This window comes from Heloderma suspectum, chromosome 1, assembly GCF_057233095.1.
Source record: "Heloderma suspectum isolate Gila_16-S chromosome 1, 16-S_ref, whole genome shotgun sequence".
In the NCBI taxonomy this organism is placed as follows: domain Eukaryota; kingdom Metazoa; phylum Chordata; class Lepidosauria; order Squamata; family Helodermatidae; genus Heloderma; species Heloderma suspectum.
In genome coordinates, this window is record NC_139458.1 from 417,884,600 (window position 1) to 417,905,579 (window position 20,980).

A 20,980-nucleotide genomic window follows, 5' to 3' on the forward strand; every position below is an offset into this window, starting at 1 on the left:
CCCCATTCTAAAAGGCTGAAATACCTCTCTAAGGTTAGTTACTCACAGCAACAGCTTTAAGAGAAAATATGAGGGTATTTTGGATCTGCCCCTTTTGCCTTTAGCCCCACCCACCAGTGGAATCTGGCCCCCAAGAGCCTGCCCCAAGTTGAATTCGGCTGCCAGGGTGAAAGAGGTACAACACCCGGCTTTTGAGAATGAGGAGGCAGCTCCCTTTCACCACCAGAAGGATTCATTTGAGGGGAGGAAAACTGGGATTTGAAGATCAGTCTTCGCAGTTAGGGAAAAGGCTCAAGATCCTAGGAGGTGGTAGAATTAATGCTTCTGGTGCCTAGGATTCTGCCACTCTTGCCCATTCCTTTTAAAAGAGCTGTTTTAGGAGAGTCCTTGGAAGATGAGGATATAAATGTCTACTAAGCACAAAGGGGGGAGGGAAGAAAGCAAACAATCAATGGGCTTAGATCACTTAAGCAACTCTGAAACATTTATTAGCTCCTGGTGTAGCTTTCAACTGAGATAAAAAGGGGACAAGGATTTGAGAAGGAGCCTCAGCGTGGAAATCCTTCGTTTTGCTCACTCATGGTTACTCAGAAGCGCTTTCTGATAACCTCATTGTTAACCTTTCATGACCTTGATGGGCACTTGGTGCAAGTCACAGTGGCGACGCTCTCGCATCCAAACCAATGCTTCCTATGTTCCTATGAGTGCTTGCATGCCCAGCCCTGATACCTTCAACTCTCTTCTGGACTCTGGGTAGTGCTGGGTAGCTGTGCCATGCTCAGTGCCATGGCCATGGTGCAGAAGAGTGGGAATGAAGGACGAGGCCAACACGTACACTTCAAAAATGCACACAAACACGCTTTAATCAATGGGAGGAAAAGGTGTAAATCTCAAAAAATGTGCACAATTGATATGTACCTTTGGGAAAATGCGCACCAAAAAATGCATGCAATTTTGACTGAAATCCCCACCCCACCCCACCACCAAAGGTCACAATCCAACACAGCAGGGGTGCATGGCTGAGAGAAAGGGGAAGAGGCGTGGCCATTTGGGGAACCCCAGAGGGCTGAATTTAGCCCCAGCCCTGAGGTTCTACACCCTTGCAATACGGACACGACTCAGAACAAGCTTCGAGGTGGAACCTCAGTGAGCTAGAGTTTTGCTGATTCGCACATCCTGATGTGTCACTTACAGAGCAGACTGGTGTCAATACAGGGAAGTGGAGAAAGCAGTGGGCAGTGCTAGTCAGTACAAATCACACAAAAATATCCGGAGGAGATCCTATCCAAAGGCTTATCTGGACATCACTGTGGGTCTAAAGGTACAGCATGGCCCTCTGTGGAGGCAGTAGTGAATGCAACAAGGCATTTTTCTCCCTTGCAGCCTCTGTACTGCCAACACCAACAATTCATTATGAGGACTGTGTTTGTTAGCTCCCAAGTAAGGACCAGAAGACCCTCTTTGTAATCCCTGGGGGCTTCCAAGAGATGAGAGCATTAAGCACGACTGTAGCCAGGGCCGGTATGACTCGGGTCAGGAAATGAATCTGCTGCCACTGCCAAAGGGGATGCGGCGAACGTTCGCGGCATGTGCAAGGGCTCCTTGAGAAATCACAAGATAGGCGCTGAAAACATCATCTGACCACAAAAGCCACCATCCCCTCTCTCTACAACGATGTTACGGATTTTAATAGGCTTATTCTGAATTAAATGGATTGTGGTTTTCAAGGTAAGAACAACAGAACAGCCCTGTTGGATCAGACCCCAAATACTGGAAGTGCTGCCTCCGGTACCAGAGGAAGTGAGCCTATGTACACCAGTTGCTGGGGAACATGGGCGGGAGGGTGCTGTTGCCCTGCTTGTGGGTTCCTGGTGGGCAGCTGGTTGGCCACTGTATGGAAAGAATGCTGGACTAGATGGGCCGTTGGTCTGATCCAGCTGGGCTTTTCTTATGTTCTTATGTCACAGTCCAGGATTTTGACTCCCTGCAGATGCCTCTGGGAAGCCCACGTGCTACAAGTCAGCCTTGTGCTCCAGGGCTGGAATCTGGTCATACCCCCAGCATTGCTACCTGAGCATTCAGTAAAAGCCCCTATATCAAGGGTGCAGAACCTCAGGCCCAGGGGCCAAATGCAGCCCTCCAGGAGTGGCCCAGAAGGCTATGCCCCTTCCCTTGTCCCCACCCCCTTTCCCCCAACTGCTGATTGTTCGGTGGTTTCCTGGCTTTAAGCAAAATGTGGCTGGCATTTTTGGTTTCTTGGCCCCACCCCTTTTGCCTTTGGCCCCACCCACCCCTGGAGTATGGCCCCCAAGGGCGTCACCAAAAACATATTCAGCCCTCGGGCTGAAAGAGGTTCTCCACCCCTGCCCTATATGGTGCAACTGCACCAGGCAACCGCCTTTGGAACGGGGGGAATGTGGATTTGGCAGGGCAGTCAGTGCCCTCTTGAATTCCTAACACAGGCACCGTGTTGCATCAAGCAAGACAGAGCAGTATGGGAGTTTTGGGGCTTTTGGCGATAAGGCATGTGCAAGCTTCATGGCTCTGCCCTCGAGCCCCCACAATGCCTGGCACAAACTGACACTTGGGTGGTCTAGCTAACCGGGTGTGCTGCAGTGGAGCCAGTCCCTGCTTGAACTAGCGTGCTGCAGTAGCACACAGGACAAAGGGAAGCACCCATGAAGTAGCTAAACAAAATATGTCTACGCTGACTCACAATTGGGGATATAGAACATTGGGTATTATTTCCTTCTAATCCAAAGTGCAGTTGCAACAGAAACCTCCAGTAAAGATTTATATTTCTGACCTGGAGTCTAGAATCAGGGGCTGGGATTCAAAGAAGTGTGCAACTGGTTGTGTGTGCTCAGGGGGACTTTGGAATTGTGGTTCTGGAATAACAACCCTCACCCCCACCCCCCGCCCGCCCCATGATGCTGCATGATTTTGGATCCTTGCCTATGATGATGATGATTTACTGTCAAGATATCCATTTTCTTTTCGCCTGTAAAAACTCAGTTTCATGAAGATGGGCCTGCGTCCATTTCTTAAACCACCTGCGTGCGTTATCTCATGCTGTTCTAGTCTCAAGGCCCTTCAATGCCAGAGCAGAACTCTTGCTAATTAGACTGAATTATTTCAGCTGGGCTGCTGTGAGAACTTTCCACACACACACACCTCCCCAAAGCCTGAGGAAATTATTCAGCCAGCTACTGATCGGCTAAGGAGGCTCACCTCACATTTGTCAAAGGCTTCTGAATATAAAACGGGGGTGGGTGGGTTAAAGCTGTTTTTTGGTCTTTGTCTTCATCTTTCATCTTGCTTTTGGCTTGTGACTCTCTGGATCATGGATTGGGCCCTGTCCTGTTTGAAGACCTGTGCTTAGATAAAGTTAATGGGCAGGTTTAGGTAACTTTTGTTATATTTTGCCTGGATTATTGTTTGCAAATGTTACTCTGATTCTTTTATGCCTTTTAGGGGGCAATCCTATGGGGATGGCCGTCAGCCTCCAAACTTGGAGGTTTACAGCCATCCAATGCAGAACAGGATCTTTACCTCCACACTCCTCCCACTACATTTCAGCTTGATGGGTTTTTTCGCCCATCTAGCTGAGGCATCAGGGAGGGGGAGGGAAGGAGGGTATGGAGGCCGGAGGATTCCTCACAAGCTGGCCTCCCCCGTCCCTTCCCCTCCCCGCCTACTGGAATGCCCCCTTTCCATCTTCTCCGAGGTTGCTTTTGCAAGCTCAGAGAGACAGGTGGCACAGTTCTCTCTGCACCAGCTGCAAGAAGGAGCGGGTGGGGAATTCGGACTCCTGTTCCTGAAGTTGGAGTGCTGTCTCTGACCTCAGATCCAGGAATCTGAACTATCCTGTGACCCCCGCAGACACAGACTAGGGGCCATAGGATTGCTCTCTTATTCCCTTTCCCCCCTTCCCTATTGTAAAAAAATATTAACACCTATTTCAAGCGTTGTGTATGCTTCCTTCCAAGTAAGCCTTGGTATGAGATTCAGAGCCTTCTGCTTGGTTTTGCTACTGTTTAAAGTTTTAGGCCTAGGGCTTGAAGGAGAGGGTGATGGTTTGGGCCCTTATTTCTTAAGCTCTAGGAGTGTCCTGTAACGTCTGAGAGTCCCCTGGCACAGGCTGAAGTGGACGAAGAGTTGGTGGTGGCAGACTACTGTAGCAATTGTTTGTCCCGGGAGCTAGGGCAACTCCCTCTGTTCACAATTATAAATTATTATCTGTATCACCACAATTTATATAGTGCTTTAGAGCGCTGAAGGTGTTTCACATACATCAGGGGTCCCCAGCCTTTTGGGGTTGCTGAGCACATTTGATTTTTTGATAGAATATTGTGGATGCTGTCACAAAATGGCTGCCATGGTGGGCATGGCCAGTCACAAAATGCTAATTTCCCAGAAGACAAACTGGTGAGACTAAAAGAAAAGTAACCTGCCCAAGAATCTAAGTACAAGGCATAGGGGTGTGTGCGTATATCTGTGCTACAAAACACAAAACCACTCTTTGGAACCCCCAAATAAACATGGTGCTGTCGAACAGCATTTCTCTTTGCAACATCCCAGCATCCCAGTTAAAGCATTTTTTTAATTAAAAAGATCTTAAGAAATAAAATAAAGATCAGGAGGGGTAGGGAGTGTGGTGGGTGCCAAGAGACACGTCTGTGGGTGTACTGATTCCTGCAATAGAGATGCCAGACATGCATTATCTTCTTGCAGTCTTTATATCAACCCTGTAATATGGGTTATCCCCTTACTGGAGATGGTGGGAACTGAGGTTGAAGGAGAGTTGCTTGCCTGAGGCCACCCAGTGACTCCATGGCAGAGAGAAGCAAGAGGGCCATACCCATTCACAGTTCAGACGTTTAGCCTCTACACGACACCAGATCTCCAGTGTTGTACCTGGGACCCATATACCTCCAGAGACTGGACAGAAGACAGGTCCGTAGATCCATTTCATAGCAAAAACTTACATCCTTATCAATTGTGTGTTCATGATTATTGGACAACAATCCAGCGAGACAGGATTTTGCTATGAATTAATAACCCTGTTGTGCTACATCCTTAACAGATGCTTTTAAGAAATAGTCCCCAAACTGGCCTTGATAGAGCAATGTAGGATCACAGAATCATACAGTTGGAGGGGTCATTGGGGGTCCTTTAGTCCAATCTCCACTTGATGCAGGAAATCCAGAGCAAGAACATCCCCAACAGATGGCTATCAAGCCTCTGTTTAAAGACCCCCAGCAAGGGAGAGCCCACCACCCTTCAATATAATTGGTTCCACTGACAAACTGTCAAGAAGTTTCTTATGTTCCACCAAAATCTACCTGCCTGTAACTTAAGCCCATTAAATCTAGTATCTTCCCTAGTATCGTGCCTGGATACAACTCCAGCCAAGAGCCACTTCTGAGGTTATCAGAGGGAGAGGAAGCAGCAGCCTTCCGCTCTGGTTACATCCAACTCCATCATCTGCTGAATTTTGCAACTAAGAATCTAGGGCCTGGATTTGCTTTTTCCTCTTCCCTCCCAATCGTCTTTCCTTTGGTGTTGTGTCTTTTAGATTTCCCGAATCCTCCTTTTTTCTCCCTACTGAAGTTTGGGACATTTGCTTGTCTCCAGTCCTGTGGCACCTCATCTATTCTCCAAGATTTCTCAGAGATGATATAGAGGTTCTAAGAGTACCTCAGCAAGTTCTGTTAGTACCCTAGGATCCAATCCATCTGTGATTTCAGGCCAGATGGATGTGACTATAAAATTCCTGTTGCTCATTGAAGCATACATGTTTTTAAAGTATTTGGTTGCAAGTCAACCTTACAATATTTATACTTTTATTTATTTGTACGTTTGCTTTTCTCGAAAGCATTTTTTAAAAGTTTAGCATTGCAGCTATAACGATGACACCTTTCACTTAAAATCTGAGAAACCAAAAGAGAATCTGATTGCAAGGAGGCTAGAAACAAGGGAAGGCCAACTTCATTGTGCAAGGTGAAAGAAACCAGAGTAAAAGAGTAGAAGGTCAAAGATGAGTCATCATCTGTTCTAATAATCAGACAGGTTGGGAGGAACAGAAGGAATTAAAGCCGACTTCCCCAACCTGGTGCCCTCCAGAATGTGTTGGATTACAACTCCCATCATCCCGAGCCAGCATGGGATTTGCAGTCCAACACATCTAGAGGGCACCAAGTTGTGGAAGGCTGTATGTAAAGGGTTGTTCCTGCTGTAGTGATCTTGAATGTAGCTTTGTTGTTGATTTAAAGGATGTCTGACTAAGCCCCACTTTTACCTTAAAAAATAAATATATATATATATATATATATATTTATTTTTATTTATATATATATATACACACACACACACACACACACATAAATAAATATTTAAAAAGGTAAAGGTGTCCCCAACCAGTCGTGTCCGACTCTAGGGTGCGGTGCTCATCCCCGTTTCTAAGCCGAAGAGCCAGCGCTGTCCGAAGACGCTTCCGTGGTCATGTGGCCGGCATGACTGAACACCGAGGTGCACGGAACGCTGTCACCTTTCCCGCCGAGGTGGTACCTATTTATCTACTTGCAATTTCTTGCTTTCGAACTGCTAGGTTGGCAGGGGCTGGGACTGAAGACGGGAGCTCACTCCGTCACGCGGCACTCAGGTCTCGAACTGCTGTCCTGCTGACCTTCTGGTCTGCAGTTCAGCATCTTAACCACTAAGCCACCGCGGCCCTAAATAAATATTTATTTGTATATATATAATTATATATATATATATATATATATATATATATATATATATAAAATTAACCCACATTATGCTAACCAAATCAAGGCCACTAAACCTAAGCAAATAGATTCAGGCTGTGCAATAACTCTCAACCCTGAAATCTGGAAGCCTATTTCACCCCAACGTGAATAGTGATGGGAAAGCTCTTTGAGGCTCTTGGATTGGCCTGGAAATTTTCAGTTTCCTGAAAAGAAATCGCAAAAACTCGGAAAAATGTCTCAAGCTGATCTGAGGGCTCCCCCCCCAAAAGTTCCTTCATACAGAGAGGAGGCAGGTAGAAGAAAAACACCCTCTCTTCTCCCCACATGCTTTTCTGCTCTTCCACCATGAATTTAAGGAAAGGCAAGGGTGGGGACTGTTGTTTGGAGGTGGGGTACAGGAATGGCTTTGATGGACAGGGAGAGCTGCAGAGACAGGGTGGGGAAAAGCTACAATTCCCATATTTTCCCACTGCCCCTTCCAGCTATTTTCATAACACAAAAAAGATGGAACAGCTGCACAATTTGATCAGTAGCTCTAGGAGCTGTCCATACTCACTGATGTTAAGTTCGTACTGGCATAAAACAGTTCCATGAAAAGCAGGTAGAACTTGGTTGGAGAGTACAGGAACAGAAGAAGCTGTGTCATACTGAGTCATACCATTGGTCCATTTAGCTCAGCATTATCAGCACTGACGGGCAGCGGCCCTCCAAGGTTTGGGACAGAAGGGCAGCCCTACCTGGAGATGCCAGGGATTGAACCTGGGACCTTTTACATGCAAATCAGGTGGCCTACCATGGAGCTATGGCCGGCCCTGGGTTGATCCCTAACATTTTCAGTTAAAGTAGGGCTAGGGAATCTGTGGCCCACTAGGCATTGCTGGACTACAATGTCCATCATCCCTGACCATTGGCCCTGCTGGTAGAGGCCTATGGGAGTCAGAGTCCAACAACTTCTGGTTCCCTGACCCTGAAATTAAAGATCTCATGTAGCAGAGCTTAGAAAGAAATCCACCAAAAACCCTAGAGCAGCTTTCCCCAACCTGATGCCCTCCAGATGTCTTGCACTACAGCTCCTGTCATCCCCATGCAGCATGCTGGCTGGGGATGTTATTCGTTGTAGTCTAAGACATCTGGAAGGCACCGAATTAGGAAAGCTGGAAAGAGACACTTTCAGCATAAACGCCACTGGGTGAGAAAGATCCATTGTTCTGACAATATAAAGGCAGTTCCTCCTACATTTTTTCCTAAGTAGGGCATAATCCTATGCATATTTAGACAGGGAAAAATCCTACATGCTGGCTGGGGAATGCTGGGACTTTTTTTTGTAGGGCTTTTTTCTGTCTAAACATGCATAGGATTGCACCCTCATGGATGTAATAACAAAGTGAACTAATTTTGCTCCTGGAAAGTTTCCAGATCATTCAACTTTTAATGTATAGGTTCCATTAATTTGAGAACTATTGGACTTTCTTCACATATTTCACTGTATACTCTTTGTGCTCAACGCATCTACAGTATGTTCAGAAATGCAAAGTGGTTGGACATGTCCCCTCTTTTCTTTTTGTTCTTGGCAATACTCCTGTGCAAGAGGAATGATGAAGCATATTTGTTCCCTTGCGATGAAGAACCACTAGTTCAGAAAATATTAATAGCACTGTTCCACTGAATCTATGCAGATAATGTGTGTACCTAATATTAACAGACAGGAGTTTACTGTTAGTAGGCTTTTATCCACTTAGAAAGCTGCAGTAGAAATTGTTGCCTTAATCTCAAAATTGGTCTTTGTCTCGACATGTATTACAAACCTCCATTTTTCCCAATTTCTGCAACATTATTCTGGTTTGGGAGCTGAATGAACAGTTTTAAGTACGCCTTCCCCCATCCTGTACCAGGCTGTCTGGGGATGATGGGTGTTTTAGTCCAAATCCAAAACATCTGGAAAACACCACATTGGTGAAGTGTAGTATAAGTCATAGGCCCAGCCTCCCAAGAACAAGGAAGTCTAATTCCCATTTTAAACTTCTCTGTCTCTTGCTTAAAGGGAGTGTGCAAAATGTTATATTGTGGTTTTAAGCTTTCATATTTCATATTGTTTTATGCTGCACTCTGTGGTTTAAATTTTTGTGAACCGCCCAGAGAGCTTCTGCTATTGGGTGGTATAGAAATGAATTAAATAAAATAAATAAAATAAATTTATATTCCATCATTTATTAATTAATTAAAATATTCCCCCCACCACCATTCAGCCCCCAAATGACTGTGATGTCAAGTGATGAGTTTCATGTATGTAGTAGTTAGAGCAGTCTTCCCCAACCTGGTGCCTTCCAGATGTGTTAGACCACAACTGGCTGGGGCATGCTGAGAGATGTAGTCCAACACATCTGAAGGACACCAGGTTGGGGAAGGGTGACTTAGAACTATGGGCGCTTACTATGGGCTTGTTGGGAACATCTGTTGGGCCACTGTGGAAAGCAAGATACTGGACTCACGGAGCTTTCATTTGATCCAGTGCTGCAGCTGGCTAATGGAACTTGGACTGGTATAAAGCTTCATTGGCGGGGGAGGGGGGAACAGTACCAGTTCTGTCATGCAATGACGTAACGCAGTGGATGCCACAATTTCCACCTTCAGGGGTAGGCAACATGGTGCCCATGGGCACCGATGTGGCCCCAGACACCTTTTTGGCACCCACCAAGGTTCCCTATCATTCCCACAAAGAACAAAGCAAACATGTTCTTGTCAGCAGCTGGGATTGCTGTGAAATGGGTTTTTGTTGGTGCTGAAGACTCTAGATTCAAAGGAGTTGTTTAGTGTTCTGAGGCTCAATCCCCACCTCTGCCTCGTCCTCAGTCTTTGGGACAGGTTTCTTGTCCTTTGCCATGCCTCCCATGGCAGCCATTTTGTGGGGGCGCCCAGGACAGATTCCCAAGTTGCCAAATCTGCCCACAGCCCCCAAAGTTTGCCTACCCCTGAGCTAGAACTTTTCCCACACTACTGCCAACATTAAAAGACTTTTTTGGATCTTTTATACTACTGTCAACTGCTTCAGGATTTGTTTCAAATGAGAAGCAATGGATCGCTAATATTGCTAATAAATAAATAAATAATAAATAAACAGATGCATGTGTTCCTGAACTTGGGAAAGCTTAGACGGCTGTCTGGAGAAGTCAGTCACTAATACAGGGCAGCAGTGTCAGCAGCAGTGGGACCTTGGCATTGGCCCAAGAATGCTGCCTGTCGGCAGCCCCGCATGAACTGAGTGTGCACTTTAGAGCATGCCCACAAGTGCTCTGCTGCACGCACTTTGCAGGGGAAGATCAGCAGTGGTGAGCACGATGTCTCACAAGAAACCAGCGGAGCCTCGTGGCTCCGATCTCCGTGGGATGGTGAATCTGCTCCGGGTTCCAGTCAGAACTGGTCAGGACGCTAAAGGAGCTATCCCAAGTGTGAAGAACCTTGGATAGCTCCTTCAGAGTTCTGACTGGTTCTGACTGAAACCCGAACTGGATTCATTGTCCCACTGACATCGCACCTTGGATAGCTCCTTCAGAGTTCTGACTGGTTCTGACTGAAACCCGAACTGGATTCATTGTCCCACTGACATCGCACCTTGGATAGCTCCTTCAGAGTTCTGACTGGTTCTGACTGAAACCCGAACTGGATTCATTGTCCCACTGACATCGCACCTTGGATAGCTCCTTCAGAGTTCTGACTGGTTCTGACTGAAACCCGAACTGGATTCATTGTCCCACTGACATCGCACCTTGGATAGCTCCTTCAGAGTTCTGACTGGTTCTGACTGAAACCCGAACTGGATTCATTGTCCCACTGACATCGCACCTTGGATAGCTCCTTCAGAGTTCTGACTGGTTCTGACTGAAACCCGAACTGGATTCATTGTCCCACTGACATCGCACCTTGGACAGCTCCTTCAGAGTTCTGACTGAAACCCAGAACGGATTCACCACCCCACTGACATCGGAGCCATGAGCCTCCACTGCAAGAAACCTGCCTGCCACTGCCGATCTTCTCAGTGAGGAAGCCCTGGGAAGCTTCTGAGAAATCTTGGGAGCTCTCCAGAACACAGTCAGAAAAACTCCGGATGGTGCATTCTTGACGTAATATCTCTTGCTACAGTGACTTAACAAATCCATCCATTTTCTGCAAGGGTGGAGCTACAGTGTCTTTAGTTTCTGCAGTCATGTTTAAATCTGCCAGACGGTGCCCAAGAACATAACTAGGAAATCTATCCAGGACCTGGGGACCATCCTGTTAAAGATCACCTGCACACCCCAGACAAGGATTTGTCCATCCATCTGTTAGCTTCTTGGCAAAACAATGGCCTGAATTGCTCTAGCAATGGAAGGAAATGTGGAAAATCTTCCATGGAGTAGCGTATCTGAGAGAGTATTTCACCACAGGCTCAACTACATATGAATGTGACAGTCGGACTGGAAGGGTGATAATGAAGTTACAGTTCAAAAGCAGCAATCCAACCCTAGGCACCCTTACTCGGGAGGAAGCTCAACTGAATTCAGCAGAACTTACTGAGGGTTGCTGACTTTTGAACCAGCCCCTGGAGCTATCCCTTGGATGGCCGGTCTAGAGCCAGCAGCAAACAATCATATTTAGCTCAAGGCCACGAAGAGCTTCCCTGGCTCATTTTTTAAGATTACACTTCCATTAGGGGGACGGCAGCAGATCCGTTTTGGTTGACTTTCTGGCCAGCTGGCAAACGTCTCCTTTTTTCTGTGCAAACCTGCATAGGAGCAAGACTTCACATGCTTCATCCCCAAATGGAGCCTGGCAAACTTTCCCTGTTTAGGATTATAGGCTAGTTTAGTCTATAGTAGCCTTCCCCAGCCTGCTGCCGCTCCAGATGTGTTGGAGGACAACTCCCATCATCACCAGCCAGCAGCACCCCGATCTGCGTGGCTGGGGATGATGGGAGTTGTAGTCCAACTGGAGATGTGACCGCCTGGAGAAATCTCAGAAAAATTGTGTGTGTGTGTGTGTGTGTGTGTGTGGGGTAGTCGTGGTGGGGGGCAGAAAAAAAAATAGGGGAATCCATTCATCTGTCTGCTTCTTGGCAAAGGGATTTTTGTAGAAATTGGGAGGAAATAGGTTCCCTCCCACATTTTTCGGTTTCTCCATTTATTTCCAAGCCTTCACATCTATAAATCCACTGCAGTTGGAGGGTGCAAGGTTGGGAGAAGGCTTAAAGGTAAGACTGTCTAGCTGTCTCCCCCCACCCCTATAGCTCCCCCCCACAAATAGCTGAGTCCTGCACTACAAAAGCAAACAGACTCCAACTTGGCCTGCATTAGAGATAGGCAACTGGAGGCCTGGGGAAGGCTACATTCAGTTGTCCCCAGCCTAGCGTTGCCCCTACTCTCTGGACCACGCACCCTCAGGCACACACAGCGATGCACCTCAATTACTTCCTCTCCAGGTGAAAAACAGGCAAAGGTCTTTTTTTAGCCCACTCCGCAATGTGAATAGCAAAGGGAGGCCTTGGTAGAGCCCTTTGGCCTTATAATGCAGCTTGGCTACTCACTCAAGTCAAAACACAAGGAGGCATCAGTAAGCAGCTGAGAGGCCCAGAGGAAGAGCTCTGACAAAAGCCTCTGTTGCTTTCTGCACTAGGGGAGAGTCAGTGGAGGCTGGTTGTTCCGATATCAGTGGGGCAGTGAATCCACTCTGGGTTTCTGTCAGTACCAGTCAGAACTCTAAAGGAACTATCCCAGGTGTGAAGTCAGAACTCTAAAGCATTCATTGCCCCACTGACATAGGAGCCACCAGCCTCCATGGGAAAGAGTGAACAGGCTCTTTGCCCGTGTCTCAGTGGGTGTGGGAGTGAGTCACTGGGCAAAGCCAATGTTGCTGCCAGCCCTGCTATCCTTACTCAGTTGAAAATATGAGCCCTGTTGAAAATTAGTTGCTGACTACAAGTCCAGAAGCTGTGGTAGAAGCTTGACCTGTGGCTCCCTCCTCTCCGTGGTGCAGAACTTTGAGGCGGAGGTCCAGGCAGTGGTATTGTGGAAAACTCTGAAGTGCAGGCACTCATCATGACAGTACTCATAGCCACTCACAAGAAGAGATCAAAATTGCAGGTAGCTGTGTCCATCCATATCAGCAAGCCCCTAGGCATATTCCTCTCCACAGGAGCAGGCCTTTTGGAAAGCTAATGGATCGTAATTGCCCATTCAAGACTGAGCCACCCCAAAATTCTTTGTGTTGCAAAAGGAAACAATATATTGTTGCTGGGGAAATTCATCCCCCCCCCCCCACAACTACTGTGAAGGTTGCCACTAAGCTCAGAGGGTGCAGGGAAGTCTGACGGGGGTGGGAGAGGATGTCAGCATCCTGCTAATCAAAAAGTGCAGACACTTCAACCCTGTGGTCCCTTGCTCCACTTCACCACTGTATCCAGAGACCCACTCAGCAGAATGTGCAGCAGGGCCCCAAAGGCAACAGGGCTGGCTGATCAAATGTTGAAGTATGTGAAGTAATACACGGTACCCTCTAAAGAAGGCTCCCCAACCCGTACGACCATTCAGTCCAGAGTCTAAGATTTCCTAAGTGCCACACTGTCCCTCTGACCAGCTCAGCTCCCTGTCTTTGCTCTGCGCTCCTTCTCGTTCTCTGGGGCTCCCAGTAGAGATTGTTTCTAGTCTCCTGGTGCCTCTCCAATCTCTTTCTTTACCACCCCCACTGCCATGCCTGGAGCTGCCCCTCCCTAAGCCAGAAAACAGTCACCCTACATGATCTCTACCACCTACAGCCACAGCAAAGCCTGCTGCTATCTCAAACGGCTCTACCCATTTACTTTTGCTGCCCCCAATGCATGAAACTTTACCCCACAGCACCTTCACGGTGTCATTTATTTTAAATATTTCATGGCCGCCTTTCCGGGTAGGACCTCTCTTTCTCTTCCTTCAAATCCATCTTTCAAACATCATAAGAACATAAAAAAGCCATGCTGGATCAGACCAAGGGTCCATCTAGTCCAGCATTCAGTTCACACAGTGGCCAACCAGCTGCCCACGGGAAACCCACAAGCAGGACATGAATGCAACAGCACCCTCCTGCCCATGTTCCCCAGGAGCTGGTGTACATAGGCATACTGCCTCTGATACTGGACACAGCATAGAACCACCGGCTCTAGTAGCTTTTGATAGTCTTTCCTCCAAGAATTTGTCCAATGCCCTTTTAAAGCCATCCAAATTGGTGGCCATCTCTACATCTTGTAGTAGCGAGTTCCATAGTTTAACTATGCGCTACATGAAGAAATTTATTTATTAAATTTCTATACCGCCCATCTGTCAAAGTTCTCTGGGCACTTCACAAAATAAAATTTAAAACCATAAAACACAATAACCTAGTAAAACATAATGTAAAAACCATAAGTTTAAAACCGAATAAAACCAAAGTAGGTATCAAGATAAAAGCCAGCAGCAGTGCAAAGATCTAGAAACACACTAACACAATTTTTAAAATGGATGTCCTGAATCTCCCACCAATCAGCTTCATGGGATGACCCCAGGTTCTAGTATTATGACAGAGGGAGAAAAATGTCTCACTATCCACTTTCTCCACACCATGCATAATTTTGTACACCTCTCTCATGTCTCCCCTTACTCCGCTCTTTTCTAAGCTAAACAATCCCGGATGTTATGCCCTTTCCTCATAGATATTAAATAAACAAACAAACAAACAAACAGCCAAAGTTGCTAGGGCCACTGGGACACTGCACCCCCAGCTTCCCAAGAATAACATCAAGCCAAGGGGGAGACCAACCAGGCCGTCTATCGGCCAGAGAAGGAGCAGTTGCAGGGACTTTGCTTCCCCCTCCCTGCCAGAAAGAACACAGTTACCCTAAGACTGCAGAAGAAAGGGGAGAGAACGCTCTGTCCCCATCCATTGGCCAAAGGAACAAGAGCCACCAGCTGCTATTCAAGCAAGAGCACCAGCAAGGAAAGATCAGCCTGGCCTGAAGTACATTTAAATACCGGCTTATAGTTCTCCACCTTGTTCTGGCCTTGAAAAACTGATCTCCCTCCCTCCCTCCCTCCTCTCCTCTTCCCTTGTGTGTTTTGTCGTTTTAGTTTGCAAGCTTGATGACAGGGTCTGTCTCTCTCTTTTCACTAAGGTGAGCTAATGTTTTGGGAGACAATAATCGGCTGAAAAGTGGGATAAAAATCCAGAAAACAAACAATCCATATAATAAGGATTTGCTTCAAGGACATGAAACCTGCTAAGTGCAAAAATCTACGTTTTGGGATGTGGAGTGGAAAACTCAAGTGTCAAAATGCAAAATGTGATTTGCTGTCTTATGGTTTTCGTTGCAAATTCTGTACCGCAGCAATGAAATTTGTGATTTCAGGTAGAAACATGCCAGATAGGTTTCACCTCTAATCGGAAGAATAACAGTTTTGCCCTTGAAATGTGATTTCACTCACTGAGAGATACAAAAGAATTAATGGCGATAGGTTGTTATGAACTCATTTTTTTTAATTCAAGAGGAGTCAAGCTTTTAAATTAATATTTCAAATGTATTGTAGATTGAATCTTGTGATACAAATAATATCATACCTATTCCCTCCCCCCTTCTGCCCCGGGTTACAGTCTCCATCCTACCCTCAATTGTACCCTCAGCTATCCCATACTGCCATGATTTGGAATTTATTTTTTACACTGTCCTTCATTCTCTTATATTCTCAGCCCCCCCACCCCCGATGTATTCTTGTTCTTCTGGAATTGGCTGGTGCTGCAATGAAGGATGTGGTGCTCACCAAACAGTGAATGATGTTCTCCTGAATATTGAGCTGGAGAAAAGTACAGAAAAGGGCAATAAAAATTAATGGGGCATGGAAAGAGGGTGTTGTAAGAAATTATTCTCTCAGAACGTTGGAACCCAGGGTGACCTAATGAAACTGGTTGACCTGGCAAACTCAGGACACATTAATTTCTTTCATTGCCCCAAAAATGTAGTGATGGCCACTAACACAGATGGCTTCAAAAAGGAGGAGATAAATCTGTCAAGGGAGATCAATCAGCAATCATGCTGTGGTCCATGCTGACAAGTGGCATATGTTGGATTACTGGATGCTGGGGACAAACTGCAGTATAACCTGCTTGTATGTTTCCCAAGAGCCATCACGGTTTCGCACTTTGCAGCTTTCACATGTCATCACTGACAGCTTTGAGCAGTGCTGCAGTTATGTCATTTTAGATTCTGGACTTAATGGTATTGTGGGAGGAACCCTCTTTAGATGGGAATGTGTATTTTCCAGAGGAGGCTGATGTTCCCAATGTCTGTGGGGTGGTGAATCCGCTCTGGGTTTCAGTCAGAACTCTAAAGGAGCTATCCAAGGTGCTTAAAATAAGTGAAGGAGGACTATCCTGGTGCATTTCAGCACCCTCCTGCTCATTCTACTACGGACCTCTGCCCTAAAGTCCTGCCCCTGATGGCACCGCTGGTTTGGAATGATTCAAAAATGCTGGACTAACTGGACCTTCCTTGGTGTGATCCAGCAAGGCAGCTGTTGTGTACCTCAAAAATACTTTCAGAGGCTTCAAAATCAGTGCGTGGTTTTAGGGCATGTGCCTTATTTCAGAACATTTGCATTCTACAGAATAAGCATCTCTCACTCAACCAAATCTGCAGGGGACAAACTTTCTACTTCCGATGACCTTCTGATGCTTCCAAAGACCACATCTCACACAAATAGCTACAGCATCTCTCTCTTTGAGGAACAGTCCAATCACAGAGGCAGACTAGACAGCTAACTGCCTGCATGATGAGAACTCTCTGGGCAGTGCCTGCTTCAGCTACCAACCTTCCCCCACCTGGTGCCATCTAGATGTGTTCAACTACAAGTCCAATCATCTCCAGCCAGTACGGACACTGGCCTTCTGGCTGGAGATGATTGGGATTGTAGTCCAACACATCTGGAAGGCACCAGGTGGGGGAAGGCTAAGCTATGCCAGTATCTTGGAGAGAAAGAGACCCAGTGCCTGAGCTACTGAAGGAGACACATAGCGGCTGGTGTGGCCTCTATGAAATCCAGTGGAATCCCAGCAAACACAGTGGAAAGCTTTATGATGGCTACTGGTTGCCCACAGCATATAGACACATTTGCAAAGGGAAGTAAGAAGCATCAGACATTACACATTAAAATACCAGTACTCATCAACTCTTGATCATGTAAAGCCAGTGGTGTGTGGTACTTAGGGAGCCAGTACGGTGTAGTGGTTAGAGTGCTGGATTGGGACTCAAGAGATCTGGGTTCTAGTCCCCATTCAGCCATGAAGCTCACTGGGTGACTTTGGGCCAGTCACAGTCTCTCAGCCTAATGACCTCACATGGTTGTTGTGAAAATAAAATGGAGAGGAGGAGGGCCATGTAAGCTGCCTTGGGTTCCTCGCAAGAGGAGAAAAGGTGGGACATATAATAACAACAACAATAACAACAAAAATAACAACAACAATAACAAAGATAAATAAATAAATGTAGGCCTACTTCTTACTGAGATGGTAAACCTGCTTCTGGGCTGTAAGGAGAGCCCTGCTGGATCAGACCAACGGCACATCTAGTCCAGCATTCTGTTCCCCCAGTAGCCAACCAAATGCTTAAGGGAAGTCCACAGGCTGGACATGAGCGCAACAGCACCCTCCAGTAACTGGTATTCCAAAGCATAGTGTCTCTGATTGTGGAGGGAATATATAGCTGCATGACTACCTCCAGGCAAAAACTGACTGCTCCTCCAAACAAAAAGTTATGATGATCTGACAGGGAGAAAAGCTCTATCTTAGCCATCTCCCTGACATGCGCAGGGTTGCTGTCCCCCATCTCCCCGCCCGCCCGCCCGCCCATGGGTTGATGGGTGGGGGAGCATCCAGTCATGTAAGCCTCCATCGGCCATCTGAAGCACCCGCCATCTGAAGCGGTCCAGTCCCAAAACCAGCTTACCACCTCGGCCTCAGCTAGATCTGATCGAGCTATTGTGCTGCTGCTGCTCAAAATACCATGGATCGAAGGCAAAGAGGAAGAAGGACGCAACATTTTAATTCGGGCAGCAAAATACCAAACCAAACTTGGAAGAACCATCACTTAATTTTTTTTTTAAAGGGTGGTGGTGGGCTTCCATCACTGTGCCCCTAATTTCAATGCGTTTGCCCCTTCTCCCTCAGAAATCTTCTCTTTCTCCCTCTTTCTAAACTCCGAGGGTTGACAGAGAGATATACGATAATCATACCAGCTAAAGCCATCACCATGGCTGCAAATCCGGGGGAGGGGGAGGGAGAGGGGGAGAGATTTCCCACCGATTTCAACGCGGACCGGGACTTTGGGTCGCTGCCTTGCGTGTATTTGTCAGATTCCTGTTTCTCGCTCGCTCCCCACCGCGCGACTGGGAAGGGAATTCCTACTCGCCACGGTCCAACGGCATTTTGGCGCACCGTTCCTCTGCACGGAAGCCGCAGCGTCGGCGAAACGCGCACTCGCAAATGCTCGTCGGCCGGCAGAGGAGAAATTTCCACGGTCGGCAAGGCCTGCCGTCGTGCCTTTGTATACCTAAAGCTGGGAACGCTTTGGGGTGGGGGACTGAATTCACTCGCGCATTCTGAGGGGGGGGTCCCCTCGCATATTTTTACCTTGGGGTCTTTCTCGTAGTAATACTGCTGGGTCCGGATCCACCGCCCCACCAAGTGATCCCGGACGGTGTGCGCCAGGGCGAAATAATAGTCCCGCGGCGTGGCCACGTTCCTGTCTTTCACTAGGGTGAAGTGGAGATGCCGGTTGAAGCTCTTGCGGATCTCGGCCACGTCGCCCAGCCCGGCGATGCCCCGCACGCTGATCTGCTTCCTCTTCTCGGTGTCGGTCAAAGGCGCGGCCATCCCGGCGCCTGGCGACGCGGCGGCTGCGGAACGGGAGATCGTCGGTCTGCCCGGAACGGCCCTGGCGCGCGGGTTACCCTCGCGTTGCCGATGGCGCCGCTGCGGCCTCCTGGGGCAGGGCGGGCGGGCGGGCAGACGGGCTTTCCCCCTCCCGTCCAGCCGCGGCCGCCACACGGAGAGGCTGGCTGGCTGGCTGGCTGGACGCGGCGATCACCCGAAGTGAGCGGGTGCGGCGAGAGCAAGGCGGCGGCAACAGCGGCCCCAGCCCCGGTCCTCCTCCCCGCCTGCTGCCAAGCCCGGGCCCGGACTCGCTGCGGCGGCGCCTGCGCGGTGACGAGCGCGCCCGAGCAGCGGCTTTCAAAACAAGACCGGGTCGTTGCCTCCTGCTGCCGCCGCCGCTGCCGCCGCTATTGCCATTGCCGTTCCCTCCGCTTCTCCCTCCTCCCCACGGCCTTCTTTCTTCCCGCGCTGGGGACGGGAAAAGGAGCCGGCCCCGTCCGCCGGGCGTGCCTCGCGCCGCGTGCCCAGGTGCGTCGCATGAAGGCGGCGGGGCGGCGAGCGGCGGGAAAGCCGAGACTTGTGAGCGGGGGGAAGGCGCGGGGTTGACGCAAGCGGCGAGGCTGATGAGCCACGAGTTAATCGTGCTGTATCGGTTTAGCGCCCGCCCGCACGGAAGGCCCTCCGTTGGCGCCGTGGTCCCTTTGGAAGCGCAGTTATCATCATTATTACGTTTATATCCTGCCTTTTCCGCTCTTGCAAGGAACCCGAGGCGGCTTACATGGCCCTCCTCCTCTTCACTTTATCCTCGCAACAACCCTGTGAGGTAGGTTAGGCTGAGGGCCGGTGACTGGACTGTGGGGACTAGAACCCGGATCTCCAGAGACCCAGTCTCACACTCTAACCACTGCACCACGCTGGCTCTCTTCATGACACTCTCCATAGCAATGCTTCCAAGGAGAGGCCAAAAATGCAAGTAGCTGTGTTTTTATCCCAGTAGTAATGTATGGCTGTGAGAGCTGGACTATAAGGAAGGCTGAGCGCCGAAGAATTGATGCTTTCGAACTGTGGTGCTGGAGAAGACTCTTGCGAGTCCCCTGGACTGCAAGGAGGTCAAATCAGTCCATCCTAAAGGAAATCAACCCTGAGTGCTCATTGGAAGGACAGATAATGAAGCTGAAGCTCCAATATTTTGGCCACCTAATGCGAAGAGAAAACTCCCTGGAAAAGACCCTGATGCTGGGAAAGACTGAAGGCAAAAGGAGAAGGGGACGGCAGAGGATGAGATGGCTAGATAGCATCACGGATGCAATGAATATGAACTTGAGCACGCTCCGGGAGAGAGCGCAGGACAGGAAGGCCTGGCGTGCTATGGTCCATGGGGTCACGAAGAGTCGGACACGACTGAACAACAACAACATATATATATATATATATTTATATATATTCAACACATACACACATATATATCAATCATATGCGTGTGTACGCATGTGTTATACGTGCATGGGATAACTCACAGCAACATATTGTTGCTAGGAAAATGCCCCCACCTCCTAACTATCCTGGGGATTGCAGCTAAACTAAAGAGGGAAACCTGAGGTTGGGGGATGGGGTGGCAGATGACATCGTTATCCTGCTAATCAAAAAGTCCTACGGTGGCCAGGTGTCCTCTTTTATAGATGACAGTTCAAGGGCTGTCAGAGGACTATCCTCTATTTTGAAGGCACCCTCTGTTTGAATGGCTTTTCGGTCCAAATCCGTGTAAAGATCAAGAACCATCAGAAGGATTAGCTTCTGGGCAGCAGACTGAGCAAGGCACAGAAGTCCCTTGGTTACAGATTTCCATGCTATGGTGACATGTGCTGTATTTCTATTTAGGGCACAATCCTATACACATTTAGACAGAAAAATGTCCTACAACTCCCAACTTTCCTCAGCCAGAAAAAGTCCTATAACTCCCAGCATTCCCTAGCCAAAAAAAGTCTTATAACTCCTAGCATTCCCTAGCCAAAAAAAGTCCTATAACTCTCAGCATTCCCTAGTAAGAAAAAAGTCCTACAACTCCTGGCTGGGGCATGCTGGGAGTTGTAGAACATTTTTCTGTCTAAATATGCATAGGATTGCACCTTAAAAGGATCAAGTAGCAGGAGATAGGGAAGAGATCTGCTGTCGGTCAGAGTAGACAATATCATGCTATACGAACCTATGATCTGACCTGATATAACGCAGCCTCTTAGATTCCTATTATATAGAATGTGTCTGTCTATCCATTCGTCCATCACTGCCATAGCACCAAGAGAGTGAAA

At 47.9% G+C, this 20,980-nt stretch overlaps 1 protein-coding gene across 1 annotated transcript in view; it reads right to left on the minus strand.

Annotated features, from left to right (window-relative positions):
* The window catches only part of PYGB (glycogen phosphorylase B), a 68,252-nt gene extending 49,053 nt beyond the window's left edge, over nucleotides 1–19,199 (minus strand). The window contains exon 1 of the mRNA XM_084829178.1: nucleotides 18,432–19,199. Within this exon, the coding sequence (XP_084685304.1) occupies nucleotides 18,432–18,674 (243 nt within the window). The 5' untranslated portion in view covers nucleotides 18,675–19,199. The remainder of the gene's footprint in view (nucleotides 1–18,431) is intronic.
* Between the last annotated feature and the right edge of the window lie 1,781 nt (nucleotides 19,200–20,980).